The 16,722-nt window shown below is 30.0% G+C and overlaps 1 protein-coding gene across 1 annotated transcript; it reads left to right on the top strand.

Annotated features, from left to right (window-relative positions):
* The first annotated feature begins 15,152 nt into the window (after window positions 1-15,152).
* On the top strand, window positions 15,153-16,275 carry LOC124921384 (glyoxylase I 4-like). Its single transcript, XM_047462039.1, has 3 exons — window positions 15,153-15,387; window positions 15,474-15,588; window positions 15,660-16,275. The coding sequence occupies exons 1-3, from the start codon at window positions 15,224-15,226 to the stop codon at window positions 16,002-16,004; spliced, it is 624 nt and encodes a 207-aa protein (XP_047317995.1). The 5' UTR covers window positions 15,153-15,223; the 3' UTR covers window positions 16,005-16,275.
* The last annotated feature ends 447 nt before the right edge of the window (window positions 16,276-16,722 follow it).

Genomic DNA, 16,722 nt, shown 5'->3' with positions numbered 1-16,722 from the left:
ATGTATATAATTTTTCTACAAGTATCATATATCAATATTATTATTATTAATATATATATATTTATTGGTTAAATTAACCGATGAAACCAACCTAATCACGATCAAACACTGTTTTAAATTTTTATAAACCTAAATTACAATTATTTTAGATACTTATATGCATTTGGATTATAATTTTTTTAAATTTATATAACAAAGAGACGTTTAATAAGTTTTTTTTCAGTTTTTTTTTTTTGTATATAATAAAAACAGCTTATGAGAAAATATTGTACTCTTTTGATTTGAATGTTATTGATTTTATAAATTATATTTTATTTAAATAAAATAAAGAAAAATTATAAGAAAATAGCTAATTTAAATAATTAATTAATGAGTAATAACTGAAAGCCTAAGGTCATCATTATGAGAGTTTAAAAAAAATAATAAAAAAATATATAAAAATAAAAAAAATTATTACTCATTAATATTAATATTGGGTATTTTGTATTGGATTAGATATAAGAGCAACTCCAACGGGCACGCAAATCCCATTATGCGTGCCCTTTTTCACTCCAACCGGACACCATTCGCAAACCCAAAATGCGTTTGGATGTCTCTCTCTCCTCCAACCAACCTATATTTGGGTTTTTACTGTTCATCCCCCATTTTGGCCATTTTTTTAAAATGGCCCTCAATCTATTTTCTTTTTATTTTTTTATTATATAACCTTATATATCTATAATCAAAATTAAACTTTAAACTTATTTTTTTCTTTTTAAGATAAAAGTTATAATATTTTTAAATGTATAGTTAAATTATTAAATTATATTATATTTAAAATTTTATCTAATTTATTTTATAATTACGAATAAACATATAAATTTATTTTTTTATTAATAATGTTTATTTATTTAAATGTATTATTTAATTATTTTTGTTATGTATGAATTATTAATATATAATTAATTTTATTAAATGAATAAGAAAAGATTGGGGTTAAATATGTGAAGTTGATAAATATATAGATAATATTAATAAGGTTAAAAAGTTAGTGTAAAAAAAGAATATTCTAAGAATATTCTTTTGGGTTTGGAAATGAGTTTTTGGGTTGGAGATGAATTACTGTTTGATGTGACGTTTACTGTATTTTGGGTTTAAGAATGGGTTTATGGGTTGGAGATGGTCTAAGTGGGTGCCTTGGGCAGCACATCAAAAGGGACATCAGATCTCCCCATAAAGTGAGTTGAGAGAGAACTAATTATTTGAATTGAGATTGTTCATTTATATATAAGAATTATAATGTTATTAAAAATATGAAATATGGTTATTAATTTAATTTTTTTTAAAATAATTATGTTGATTTAATATGTTAAGTTTGTTACTTAAAAACATTAATATGTAAATGTGTATGGCAGAGTAGTATAGGAATTTTTATAAGTAATAATTTGAAATGTCACATATAATTATTAAAAATAAATTTATAAAACTTACAAATAGTTAATTCAATTAAATGGGTTAAAATGGTTTAATAAGTTAAATTTTTTGTTTTAATTATTAATTTGTTTATTTTTAATATATAAAATTAGTTAAATATAATAAATATGACTTTATATATAGTTTTAAAATTTTAAAGGTGAGTGACACATAATAATTTAATAGTACCCTATGGCCATGTTTGGTACGGGTATAAAAAATATAACACTATTAGTATAATTTATTATGAGAGATTTATTTTTTTTATTATTATTTTATATATTAAATATTTTATTTTTAAATTTATTATAATATTTGAAATTTTGAAGTTATTAAAATTATTTTTAAATGATTAACCTCGTAAAAGTAAAAGATTACAAATATATAATTAAGTGGATATTTCCTTTGAGAGAAATAACATTATAAGTATGAATTTTATAAAATTGAGATTTAAATTTATTAATTTAATAAATTAGTTACATGTTTTATGAGAGAATACACTCTTATTTTATTGAAACTTGTTAGAAAAATATTAATTTTATAAATAATATTTAATCTTGTTATTTTATTACGGTATGTCATTGGGTGCTAAATTACGATCCAATGTCTCTTGAAACTCGATTATCACTAAAATGAAATGTAACTGTCTAGATGAAAAATAAAATAATCTTAAAAGGGGGTCGGTTAATCTTTATTAAGAGTGTGTTGTCATCTATACCCACATATCTGATGTCGTTATTCATTTTTCCCAATAGTGTGGTTGTGAAAATTGAGAGAATAATGTTTAAATTTCTACGGGGATCCTCTAACTCATCATTTTGTCATTTAGTTAGTTGAGATAAGGTTAAATGTTTTAAAGATCAAAGAGGTTTGGATATTCGAGATCTTATTTCCTTTAATAAGGCTCTTCTATCAAAATGGTGTTATAGATTTGCAACATAACCAAATAGTCTTTGGGCATCGATGATCAAATGTAAGTATGATTACGATTGGTCTAGTTGGATAAAAAATATCTAATTATCCAGAGGGGTGTAGCATTTGGAGGGGAATTTATTCTATGTGGAAAAGTTTTCGTGAGCAATCTAGATTCATTGTGGAGGATGGTTCTTCGATCAGTTTTTGGGACGATAGTTGGTGAAGTGTCAAAATTCTAGCTATGACGTATCCTGAACTTGTTTTCATTACTACATGTAGAAACACCACAATTAAGGACATGTTTGATCATTAGTCTAGATTTCACTAGCCAAATTATATATAGAAGGAGATTAAACAATATGGAAAGTTTGTCTCATAATAGAATTTTACTTTTGGTAGGACGCAAACAAGTGTCCTGTCTGAACAAGATTTTATATGTTGACAAGACATGAATAGTTTTCATATAGGCCATTGTTACAAGTTGTTCGTTAAGATGAGTTCATATAATTTTTGTTGGGAGAAATTTTAAGAGTCAAAGATTTCATCTATGATATTGTTCTTTGGATGGAGCGTTATTCACGGTGGAATTCTTACAGATTATATATGCATGAAAAAAGTTGTATTATGGTTAGTCGTATGTGTCACAAAGAGATTGAATCGACAACTCACTTACTTTTACATTGTCGAGAGATGGCTAGTATCTAGAGTTTTTTGTAGAATATTACTGAGATTCACTAGGTGATGCCCAAGTTTTTGGATAGTTGTTGGGAAATTTGGATTGATACGGCTAATATGACAAGCCTAAATAATTGGATTATCATCCAAATTATTTTTTGATGGACTATCTGGTTTGAGAGAAATCTGTCAAACTTTCATTGATCGTAGTCGTCCGATTCGTATTATTCATAATGTTATTATAATAATATTTTCTGAGATTCATTTCGAAAAGTTGGTAGAGTCCGTTAGGGAGTTAATCGTGTTTTTCGAGGACTAACGAAAATGATAACCTATTGAGTAACGTTTTTTATTATTTTAGTTTTTTAATTTTTAATTATTTTCTTTTCATGTCATGCTTTTATCGTTGTGCTCAAATGATTTTTATAATTTTTAATTTATATGGACCTTTCTTCCAAACAAAAAAAATCAATTTAATTTAGTTTATAAATTTATTAAATAATTAAAAATAAAATAAAATTAATAAAAATTTATATTATGGAGAATCATGTCCTATCAAGTTTGGGTTACTACGAGTGTCTAGACTCATATTTGTGGCTTGTTTATGTCCTGAATTGTGATTGTTTTTGTGATGTGTTTACGTCGATTTGTGTTCGACCCACTATCAAGTGAGATAAACATCGTGATGTCCCGTGTTAACGTGTTAATATCGTGATGTATCATGTTGGGTTGTGCTATTGACTTGTTCATTTTAATTATAATCATCAAATAACTTAATTAATTAAAATATAAAAATATTCTTATTTTATTTTTATTAAATTTATATTTTAAATATAAAAAACTATTTTAATCATTTGTCAAAAACAATATATAATTTTTTGAATAAAATTTAAAAACAAATCATAAAAATCAAGATGAAATGAATTCTAACTTGTTTTTAAATAGTCTTAGACAAGATAAGCATTGTTAGAAGAATCACCATAAAATCAGTTACAAGTTGAAATAATAAATATGTTGAAGTAGTATTGGCATGACTGCAGTTATGACTGACATTTCTTATATATTAATACAAAATGCATTAAATATTTCATTCATTTCACTTGATATAAATATAGCCATTGGATAATATTCAGATAATTTATTGCTAAAGCAAAAGTTGCAATAATGCTATTCCTTTCTAATTTATAGGTGTCATTTTTCTCAATTTATCCCGTATTTGATTTGAGTGGGACTAAATAATATATTTTTTATTTTATTTTTGTATTGTCTTCACATATAATTTTTTTTAAATAATTAATCTTATACTAAATAAATATTAAATATAATTTTAGTTAAAATATTTCCAGAACAGTTCTATTTATTCTCATTGCAATTCATCATATTGTCACTGTTTTTACTCATATTCTGATTTGTTAGGAGGGTATATTAATGTTTTTGTTCTTTCTTTTACTTAGTGATTATTTACCATTTCATTTTTACTTAAGGGGATAGATTTGTCAAAAAGTCCAAGAACCAAATTGCTTTATGTAGAATGCAAAAATCATATAAGTAATAATTTTAAATTGGGGATTTCAAGCTTTTGTGTGTAAATAAATAAAAAAGAGTGTAAAAAAGGCACAATTAAGAACAATATTTATTGACGTATATTTAAATCGCGACTTAAAAAAGTCATTTAAATAAATATTTATCAGAAACTGTAGTGAAGACTAGCGATGAAAGCTATAGCGGCGACTTGCAATATATCCAACTACCATCGCTATTGACTTTTAGTAACGATAATTTGAATAACAACGACGGTATTTTCTCTTATATTAATATTTCATTTATTTTGTTAAATAACACTAAATACTTCGAACTTTGCTCATTTCATCGTTGAATTTTGATTATTTACCTTACCCTAACAAAAAAAAAATGGTTTCCTGTAAACATAATATTATTATATTCACTTCAAAAGGATGTCAATTTTACATTATCAAACAGACTAGACATGGTCAGGCCAAGCCAAACCAAAAATATTTATTTGAACTTTTTTTCAATTATTTTATTGGTAATAACTCAAGTTTATATAAAATGATTAAAAAAGGTGACCTCCTTCCATTTATTTGGTCTTCCTTTATGTGGTAAGAGGGTAAAGATATTTTGAAGTCGGTGCTGACCTAGATAAAGAAGAGATTGGTTGTATGAAAAAAAACAATACGTAGGTTTATATTGTTTAAGAATTCCTTGGCATCTCTTCTCACCTACACATACTTTCTTAATTTATTTCTAATTCCAAAATTTATGATTCTCAGACCGAAAATTTTTGTTGCAGAAATTTTATATGGTAGCTAAAGATGAGATTTTTATGTTCAAATGCTGTCGGAGATTGGTCAAAAAGAGGAATTATTAGTAACCAATCGGGATTTAATAAATATGAGTTGGATTGTTCGGAGTAGTTAACCAAAACTATATTATTAATCCTTATCGAGTTTGGCTTGAAAGAGTAGACAATCTTGTAAGGATATGTCTTCCTTCGGTTTGGGCGAGAGATTGTCCATTGGTCAGGATTCCTGATTTTCATTAAACTCACAAGATCCTCTATAGACATATATGCATGAGTCATATAAGATTAAACACTCCAAGTCACATGTTCTCTATTCTCTAAACAAAATTATTTGGATTTTTAAATATTATACTTTTAGTTACATGGGATTTGCTACACAATTTTGATATATAATATGATATTTATGTTTTATCACTTGCTCTATTATTGAACTTGAGAAAAATAAAATAAATATGGGTGGTCCTCAAGAATTCTAGGCAACATAAGGGGCCGACTATGTATAAGAGAAATTTTATTTTTGTTGGTGGTCTATTATTTGACAAAAACATTTTTCTTAAATGGCTTGAAAAAGTAGGTTAATAGTTAAGTTCGATAGGAGCCTGTCATGATCTTCTAAAGAGCCGTTCGCTTTCTTTCCGATATAGATATTCATTCTTAGCAGTTGTCGTTAGAACAACAACGAGACTATGAGAGACAACGTTTACAACTGGTCATGGCATTTTTGGTTTGTTGTTTATAATAAAGTGTTTTTTTTATAAGTTTATGCCCACTTTTTATTTAAAAAAAATAATAATGTGTGTTAGTTTATCAAATGGTGGGTCAAAATGTGGGGCCTTTTAGAATGAGTATTAAGTGAAATATTAGACCGACCACATGCTTTGTCCAGAAACTTGAATTTATTTTAAGTTGTTTAGGAGGGAATTGATGTCATGATTATACACAACACTCTTTAATTTGAAAGGTTCACAAAAAAATTAGAATTTCTTTTTTTATATAATATTTAAAACTCAGATTTTATTAAAGAAGGGCACTATAGGTGTCACTTCTTACAATACAGATACAATATGAAATATATGTGCAAATAAAACTCACAAATTAGTTCAAATAATTAAAGTAGTTTAGACTTCATATATAAGTTAAAATTTAAAATTCAATTCTAAAATAAACATTACATAGACAAACTAAATAATAACATCTTACAAAAATCACTAAGTACTCAAATCCAACAAATGTTCCACAGTCTCTTGCAATCTTCCTTATACGCGATCTTTACATTAACATCATAGAAACTGAATGTTTTCAATGAAGATTAATACTAAATATTTTATGTCAAGCTTTCTGTCACACCCTAAAATGCATATTTGACCGAATGCCTTCGGTCCTGGCCAAGACCAAACACCTATGTGATTGGAAATTAGGACCGAGGCAAATCTGAGACTTAGGATCGATGATTTATGTGTTAAGACCGATGATTTATGTGTTTGGGCCGAGGAAATATGTGTTAGGCTGAGAAATATGTGTTAGGGCCGAGAAATATGTGTTAGGGCCGAGAAATATGTATTAGGGCCGAGAAATATGGGTCAGGGTTTAAAAATATGTGTTAGGACCGAGTATATATGTGTTAGGAAAGAGCATATATGTGTTAGGACCGATATATATATGTGTTATGACCGTGAATATATGTGTTAGGACCGAGAAGACCGAGGGAAATCTATGTCAAGACCGATAGGGTTTGACCGAGGGAGTCCGACCAAGACTTATACCCTTTCTTTGCTTTGCCACCTCATGCTTAATACACATCATGCTTAGACACCTCATTCTTAAGTACACCTCATGCTTAACCACCTCATGCTTAATACACCTCATGCTTAAGTACACCTCATACTTAGTATACCTCATGCTTAAATACACCTCATGTTTAGCCACCTCATACTTAAATACAACTCATGTTTAATACACCTCATGATAAATACACCCCATGCTTAATACACCTCATGCTTAGTCACCTCATGCTTAGCCACCTCATGCTTAAGTACATCTCATGCTTAATACACCTCATGCTTAGCCACCTCATGCTTAGCCACCTCATACTTAAATACATCTCATGCTTAATTACACCTCATGCTTAAATACATCTCATGCTTAAATACACCTCATGCTTAGCCACCTCATTCTTAACCACCTCATGCTTAGTCACCTCATGCTAGGATCTTACCATGCCTCGTTATCTTAAGTACTAAGTTATCCACCTCATGCTTCACCCACCCATGCTATGACAAGTAGTTGACCAACCCTTTTATTAAACCCATGCCATGACAAGTAGGTGACCATCCCTTTTTATTTAACCCATGCCATGACAAGTAGGTGACCAACCCTTTTTATTAAACCCATGCTTATGACCAGCAGGTGACAAGCCATCTACATTAGTAAGTATCCTCCCTATGCTATGACCAGCCTATTACCAACACCATTAATGATTACGTATCCACCTCATGCTAGATATACCCATGCTTTGCAATCTTAATTAGCAAGATACCACCTCATGCTTCAATAACCGACCTTAGTCTTTATATATATAAACTTCACAATGGATTGATTAAATGATATCAATTCATCTTCCCTCTTCACTAAGAATCATTAGACGTCCGCTAGAAGCCTTGAAGAACAACCACTCTTCAAGCAAGATCAAACCTTAGCATCTTCAAAGTATTAAGGCAAGAAAACCTTTTATATCACTCTTTAGAAACTCACACTTGCTTATATAACTCATGTATATTCTATAAATTATGCATACTATTTTTATAACATGTCTCCCTTGCATATTCATATCTTTATTAATGAACCAAGTATGATCTGTTTCAAAAACACAATCTATTTTCCAAGGTACCATCTATTTTCCAAAGGCTGATCTGTTTTCCAAACAAGGATCCCTTTTCTAAAACAGGGGTCTGTTTTATAAAGAATGAACTGTTTTATAAACAAGGGTCTATTTTCTAAACAAGGATCTGTTTTACAAAGTATGAAACGTTTTATGGAATCATTGTGAACAATGATGTATGAGTATTAACGGAATGGGAGGAAGGCTACTCAGGATGAGCTTTGTTAGTCTGATTCCAAAATATGTGCTGGATGTTTTTATTGGGACTGGACTTCTGGGACGAGCTCTAGAAGATCCTACCCACACAGACAGGTGTCTAACCAGGTTGTGGACTTTAGGGATAGACTCCAAAGAGTTCCCTTCCAACTATGTGCTCAACAGGATTCCTAACTTTCAGGATCAGCTCTGAATTGTAAAGGGTCAATATGTGCTCAAGATCTTACAGTATTTTCACAAATGATGATATACTTTACAAACCAGCATGTGGATCCAAAGAAGCTTTTAAAATATCTTTTCTACAATCTGTTTTATAACTTGCTAAGTCTTTAGGCTCATTATGCTTGTGTGGTGTAAGTACACCGCCATAGTCTTTATTTGACAAGTGAGGGGAGGCTTGGAGTGGGGCAATGTGCGGGGATGTGTGTGAAAGGAGGGACCAAGGTAGAAGACCAAGTCCTTTGTTGGGTCTATTATTAAAAGTCTGTATTTAATAATCAAAGGACCTTGTCTTGTTTTTATAAACCGAAATTTTGTAGCACACTTTTATACTTAAGAAAACGCTTCAGCACATGTTTCTGTTTTTCCGCTTAAGTATGTACGGTCTCAAACATCCCTTACTCGGTCTAAGTGGATTAGGAGTGAGGGGTGTCACAGTTGGTATCAGAACAATGGTCCAGATCCTTAGTACTTTCACACATGCTCCTACAATTGCACCTCCAAGAGCTCACCTTCAGGTTGGTAAATTATTTTAAATAAATTCATCATGAAACTGTTTTCATTAAAACTGCATCAATCGTGCTAAATAATTTTAATTTCGAGGACGAAATTCCTTTAAGTGGGGTAGAGTTGTCACACCCTAAAATGCATATTTGACCGAATGCCTTCGGTCCTGGCCAAGACCAAACACCTATGTGATTGGAAATTAGGACCGAGGCAAATCTAAGACTTAGGATCGATGATTTATGTGTTAAGACCGATGATTTATGTGTTTAGGCTGAGAAAATATGTGTTATGGGCTTAGAAATATGTGTTAGGGCCGAGAAATATGTATCAGGGCCGAGAAATATGGGTTAGGGTTTAGAAATATGTGTTAGGACCGAGTATATATGTGTTAGGACCGATATATATGTGTTATGACCGATATATATGTGTTATGACCGTGAATATATGTGTTAGGACCGAGAAGACCGAGGGAAATCTATGTCAAGACCGATAGGGTCCGACCGAGAGGGTCCGGCCGATAGGGTCTGACCGAGGGAGTCCGACCAAGACTTATACCCTTTCGTTGCTTTGCCACCTCATGCTTAATACACCTCATGCTTAGACACCTCATGCTTAAGTACACCTCATGCTTAATACACCTCATGCTTAAGTACACCTCATGCTTAGTACACCTCATGCTTAAATACACCTCATGCTTAGCCACCTCATGCTTAAATATATCTCATGCTTAATATACCTCATAATAAATACACCTCATGCTTAATACATCTCATGCTTAGCCACCTCATGCTTAGCCACCTCATGCTTAAGTACACCTCATGCTTAGCCACCTCATGCTTAGCCACCTCATGCTTAAATACATCTCATGCTTAAGTACACCTCATGATTAGCCACCTCATGCTTAAATACACCTCATGCTTAAATACACCTCATGCTTAGCCACCTCATGCTTATCCACCTCATGCTTAGCCACCTCATGCTAGGATCTTACCATGCCTTGTTATCTTAAGTACTAAGTTATCCACCTCATGCTTCACCCACCCATGTTATGACAAGTAGTTGACCAACCCTTTTATTAAACCCATGCCATGACAAGTAGGTGACCAACCTTTTTTATTTAACTCATGCCATAACAAGTAGGTGACCAACCCTTTTTATTAAACTTATGCTTATGACCAGCAGGTGACAAGCCATCTACATTAGTAAGTATCCTCCCCATGCTATGACCAGCCTATTACCAACACCCTTAATGATTACGTATCCACCTCATGCTAGATATACCCATGCTTTGCAATCTTAATTAGCAAGATACCACCTCATGCTTCATTAACCGACCTTAGTCTTTATATATATAAACTTCACCCTGGATTGATTAAATGATATCAATTCATCTTCCCTCTTCACTAAGAATCATTAGACGTCCTCTAGAAGCCTTGAAGAACAACCACTCTTCAAGCAAGATCAAACATTAGCATCTTCAAAGTATTAAGGCAAGAAAACCTTTCTATATCACTCTTTAGAAACCCACACTTGCATATATAACTCATGTATATTCTATAAATTATGCATACTGTTTTTATAACATGTCTCCCTTGCATATTCATATCTTTATTAATGAACCAAGTATGATCTGTTTCAAAAAGACAATCTGTTTTCCAAGGTACCACCTGTTTTCCAAAGGCTGATCTATTTTCCAAACAAGGGTCCCTTTTCTAAAAGAGGGGTCTGTTTTATAATGAATGAACTGTTTTATAAACAAGGGTCTGTTTTCTAAACAAGGATCTGTTTTACAAAGTATGAAACGTTTTATGGAATCATTGTGAACAATGATGTATGAGTATTGACGGAATGGGAGGAAGGCTACTTAGGATGAGCTCTGTTAGTCTGATTCCAAAATATGTGTTGGATGTTTCTATTGGGACTGGACTTCTGGGACGAGCTCTAGAAGATCCTACCCACACAAACAAGTGTCTAACCAGGGTGTGGACTTTAGGGATAAACTCCGAAGAGTGCCCTTCCAACTATGTGCACAACAGGATTCCTAACTTTCAGGATCAACTCTGAATTGTAAAGGTCCAATATGTGCTCAAGATCTTACTGTATTTTCACAAATGATGATATACTTTACAAACCAGTATGTGGATCCAAAGAAGCTTTTAAAATATCTTTTCTACAATCTGTTTTATAATTTGTTGGGTCTTTAGGCTCACTATGCTTGTGTGGTGTAGGTACACCTCCATAGTCTTTATTTGACAAGTGAAGGGAGGCTTGGAGTGGGGCAAGGTGCGAGGATGTGTGTGAAAGGAGGGACCAAGGTAGAAGACCAAGTCCTTTGTTGGGTCTATTATTAAAAGTCTGTATTTTATAATCAAATGACCTTGTCTTGTTTTTATAAACCGAAATTTTGTAGCACACTTTTATACTTAACAAAACGCTTTCGCATATGTTTTTGTTTTTCGCTTAAATATGTACGGTCTCAAACATCCGTCACTCGGTCTAAGTGGATTAGGAGTGAGGGGGTGTCACACTTTCAATGACAGAATTATTGTGTTCTGTCCCTATGACTCTATTCTTATAAGTTATAATAATAGTCTTTAGAATATAATAATAAAGAATTTAATAATAACCCTTCTTACTAAGATCCATTAGTATGTAATGCACTTGGGGAGGAGGGGCAAAATAATAATAATTTTTTATTATATAATTATTTTTTTAAATTATACGAAGAGTGGAGGATCTTATCCCGTATCCGAGGGTGCATATCATGTTCATCTATGATTAGAAAAAAAATAATGCTCATATATGATATCTAACACAAGTTGCAACTACTTATACTTAGATGAGTAGTCAAGTGACAATTTGATGTAAATAGTGTTTCTATTTATTAAAAATTGATTTACCACAATTATATTAATACAATAATTGTTATTCATAAAAATAAAATAATACGTACTCAATAAAAATGTAAGTACAGTATAATGACTCAATAGCAAAGCTATTAAAGTCTCAATTTTACTCTTAAAGTTTTATAATTTTACGATTTTAGATAGAGTAAACGAATCTAATTTTAAGTAAATTTTTAAATAGGTCAACTCTTATAATTTTAAATTTACGATAATAAAATTTTACGGTTTTATTAGTTTATAAATAATTTCGATTTCACGATTTTATTAAAAAAATAAATTTATATTTATAAATTAAGAAAAAAGTTATTATTTATTTAAATAAATAAATTAGTACAATTAATTTTATAAATATAATTTTTTTAGTGTTATTTATTTATTATTATATTTTAATTAATTTTATATTTAAATATATAAATATTGAAAAATGACTAAGTATAAAATATTTAATTATATATATATAAATAATAATACACAATTAATATTTGTTTCAAATTAAACTATTACAGTTTTAAAAGTAAATTTTATATTTTACGAGTTTATATTTGTGCAACGATTTTAAGTAAGTTCTCAATTTTGACAATCTTAATCAATATAGCTAAATCAATATAGCTAGAGAGTATTATATCTCAAAAAAAACTTTGAGAATTTTAATTTGAGGCCAGTAGATTTCTGGGCGAAACTTAGTTATTGGGCCAAACCCATGTGTTGGGCCGAGACTATAATTTGGACCCATCACCCTTTCCAAAAAAAATTTATGCTTCTTTCTCCTTTCTATTCTTACCTCTATTCAACTTTAGCTATGATAGTGGATTTAACTTTTCTACATTTTTAACATGATAGCAAGTATAGTAACCTAATCAATTTTATATTTGATGGTTAATAATCAAATATTATCATTAAATATAAGTTATCTTCTATGCAGTGGCTGAACCAAACTCCTAGAATAGGCTTACTCCGGTAATATTAAGATAGAGAGAACATGATAAGTTTATGTAGCATCAAGTAGTTGTAGTATAGTGAGGATCGGTCCTGGGATAAGCCCGGCAAGCCTTCGGGCTAGGGTAGCTCACTCCTTAAGACAGCTCATTTATTAAAAATAGTAAGGTTTTAATTAAATATATTGTAATTTTCAACCTAAGATATTATAGTTTAGTGGTTTTTAAGAAAAACTTAGAACTTTTATTTGGTTATGGGTTCAATCAAACCTTACCAAAAACCATTTTTTTATTAAATTTTTGTAACTCAACGTAGGGCAACAAAAAGTATCGAGCTTTTTTCTTACGGGGTTGGGGCAGCCCAAAACTCGGGGCCGGTTCAGTGTATAGCGATAATTAATTTTGTTTGTCTGTCAGTCGAGTGACCTAGGTTTTTCCCCTAGCAATGACATTTTTTTCAAGCCCATGTTGAAATTTCTATGAATTATGTTTATTTGTATGAATAAAACGTAAGAATATATTTTTGATAAAACAATTTTATAGAATAACGAAAAAAGTATACACTTGGGAGAATCGAACTCACACCATATATACCGTTTATTTTAAAGATTACTAAATAGAAGACTATTATTATTTTTAAAATACTGGAATACAAAAATGTTCGGTAAATAACAAGTTTTGTATTTTTTTTTTTGCTAAAATGAAGTCGAGTACAAGTTGTATAACCTATACATAAATTGTCTCTGTCAAAAATAACGACAAATAATCAAATTATACTGTAATCCTGTATTTTCCTACTATATAAGTGACTTTCTCATGATTTACCATTATAGTAGTAAGAATTCTAAAATAGAACCCAGCCGAAATGTATCATAATTTAGCTAATTGTCTTCCCTAATATACTGAAATTCTAAGTTGGAGCTAGGTTAAAACGAATATATGTATAATTTATATATGTTTTATAATTTTATCAAATTAAAATCAATATTTTATAAGAGATACTCCCAGAAGAAGAAAAAAATTGTAAATAAATTTCTAAATTTTTACTCTTCTTTTTCAAGCTCCTCATGTTATAAGCACGTTTATAATTATAAGTTTCTCTTATTTAATTAGAAAAGTACTCATTACATATATCTATCTGATGTACAAAAGAAAAGAAGTGGTAAGAATTAATTAATATAATATAGTAATAAATTATGATACTTGAGTTATACAAAACTTTATAAACAAATAGATGAAGCTTGTCATATATTACCATTCCGTACGTATAAGAGAAGATAAAGTCTTCATGCGTGTGATTATGAAGTCAGAGCAATAGTAAAGATTTATGTACAATAATAAATTTGTGTATTATTATAAATGTCTCAAATTAATAATTAAATATTAAGATACAATTTCATAATATTTAATTTATTTGAACAATTAATACGAATGCATTTAATCACACTCTAATTTACTAAAATGTTGGGTTGCCCAGATGGCGACCGTGTAGGACCACTTAAAAAAAACACAAAATCTCATACCAAGATTTGAACCAACAAGACTACAATATTTTTTTTAAACTATAATACAAAATTTATATTAATATTATAAAATATAGCTAGATAAATAATAATAAACCTTGGGGTATAAATTTGATTTTATTTATTCACTAAAACTAATGTATATAAGAACTTATCGAGTATTCAAGCTTATAATAATTAACTTGAATCATTCTATATTCTTTTTCCATCGTCACTTAATTATTTATTGATCATTGATATTTTTTTTAACAAAAACTCATTTCATTTTATTAAACAATGAAAAAAAAATATTTAAAAAAAAAATCAAGAAATCCGAATACAAAAGTACCCACACTCGAACCATTGTTCATAGACATTAAAATCTGATTTCTTAATTTTGGAGGGGTGAAGGAACCATCCAAGAACTTTCTCAGTGTTTGGATGGTTATGAAACTGACAATTAATTATAATAAGTTCACTAAGTTAATAAGTAGTAAACATAACTTCAAAAACACTATAATTGCAAAAGAATTTGCCTGGAAGGTTCCTGTACGTGAAAGCTTGATTAATGCAACTCATGAAAAAACTCCTCCTTTGTATATAAATCCCCATTATCCGTAGCATTTCTCCCACCAACCCAACAAGAAAATCATACTAAGTAATTGTTGTTCATCATCAACTCGTTAAGGAAGAAAATGGAAATCCAAGAAGTTGGAAAGTACGAGACTCTTCCACTTCTGTCGCTAAACCATGTTTCCTTGTTGGTTCGGTCTGTTTGGGACTCTGTTCGGTTCTATGAAGATGTTCTTGGTTTTTGCCTCATCAAACGCCCTTCCTCTTTCAAATTCAACGGGGCCTGGTCAGTTTCATTACTTTGGGACTGATTTCATTTTTATTAGTAATTGTTTGTTAATGCATGCAATTGTAATTTTGATTAATAATTAGGTTATACAACTACGGCATAGGGATACATTTCATTGAGAACGAGGCACTAGACGAATTCGACACGATAATGGAGCCTCGTCCCATCAACCCTAAAGACAATCACATCTCCTTCCAAGTAATTAAATACTCATCATTCATTTCTCTTAGTTATAACGAATTGTTTATTTAATCCATTCATTTCAATAGAGCTCGGATGTGGAGGTGGTGAAGAGGAAGCTCGAGGAAATGGGGATGAGATACGTGACAGCATTAGTGGTGGAAGATGGGATAGAGGTGGATCAAGTTTTCTTCCATGATCCAGATGGTTACATGATCGAGATTTGTAACTGTGACAAAATACCGGTTCTACCAATTTCATCGTGCCCGCTTAAGACGAACATGGGCATTAATATGGGAGATGTTTATGGAAACAATGTTTATAATACTAGCAACAACAAGTTCAACAACAAGTATATTAAGAATATCAAGTGTGGAGTTATGGAGGCTGTTATGATGAAGCTGAGCATGGATATGATGAATTTCTCCTTTTAATATTTATATATATATATATATATATCTATTCTTAAATTTACTTTTATAACCAACACTTTCAAAATCCATTGGCAATTGCTATTATTATTATTTGGCCATAATTAATTATATATGTATAGTGAGTGAGTGCTTGTATATGTGAATCATGCATGTAATTGATTCATATATTAATGTGTGATGGCTCTCACTTGATCATTTTTATTTTACTGATTTTCAATTAATTAATTGTGTGAAATGTTGTTACAATTTATATACAAACCCTTCAATCTCATTCTTATTTTCTTTATTTGAAAAGGTTGATTTATTATTTCTACAAGTCTTTTATTATTATTATTATTAATAATTTTAAGAAAGTAAATAGTTATGTCCAATTTTAAATTAGAACATCAACAATAATAAAACAAAATATTATAACTTATAAAATGGTTTACAAATGTATTTGTAAAACTCATTTGTAAACCATTTTATCATTTTATAAGTTAGAATGGTACTTTTGTATTATTAATGTTGATTTTTATATACTTTCTTTGTTATATATATATATTATAAAAACTTCATTATATATGAGGACACGGTATAGAAGTTTCCCCTTCACCTCAAGAGAGTGGCAAACAAATGTACATGTACTTTTGTTTGGAAATTGTTTGGAAAGTAATTTGTTTTCTGTTTTCATAATTATATGTAAGCTTCCTTATATAATATCAATTAATACATTTTG

Source organism: Impatiens glandulifera, chromosome 1 (assembly GCF_907164915.1).
Source record: "Impatiens glandulifera chromosome 1, dImpGla2.1, whole genome shotgun sequence".
NCBI lineage: Eukaryota > Viridiplantae > Streptophyta > Magnoliopsida > Ericales > Balsaminaceae > Impatiens > Impatiens glandulifera.
Note: the sequence above shows the minus strand (reverse complement) of the source record. Positions and strands in the feature narration are given on the sequence as shown.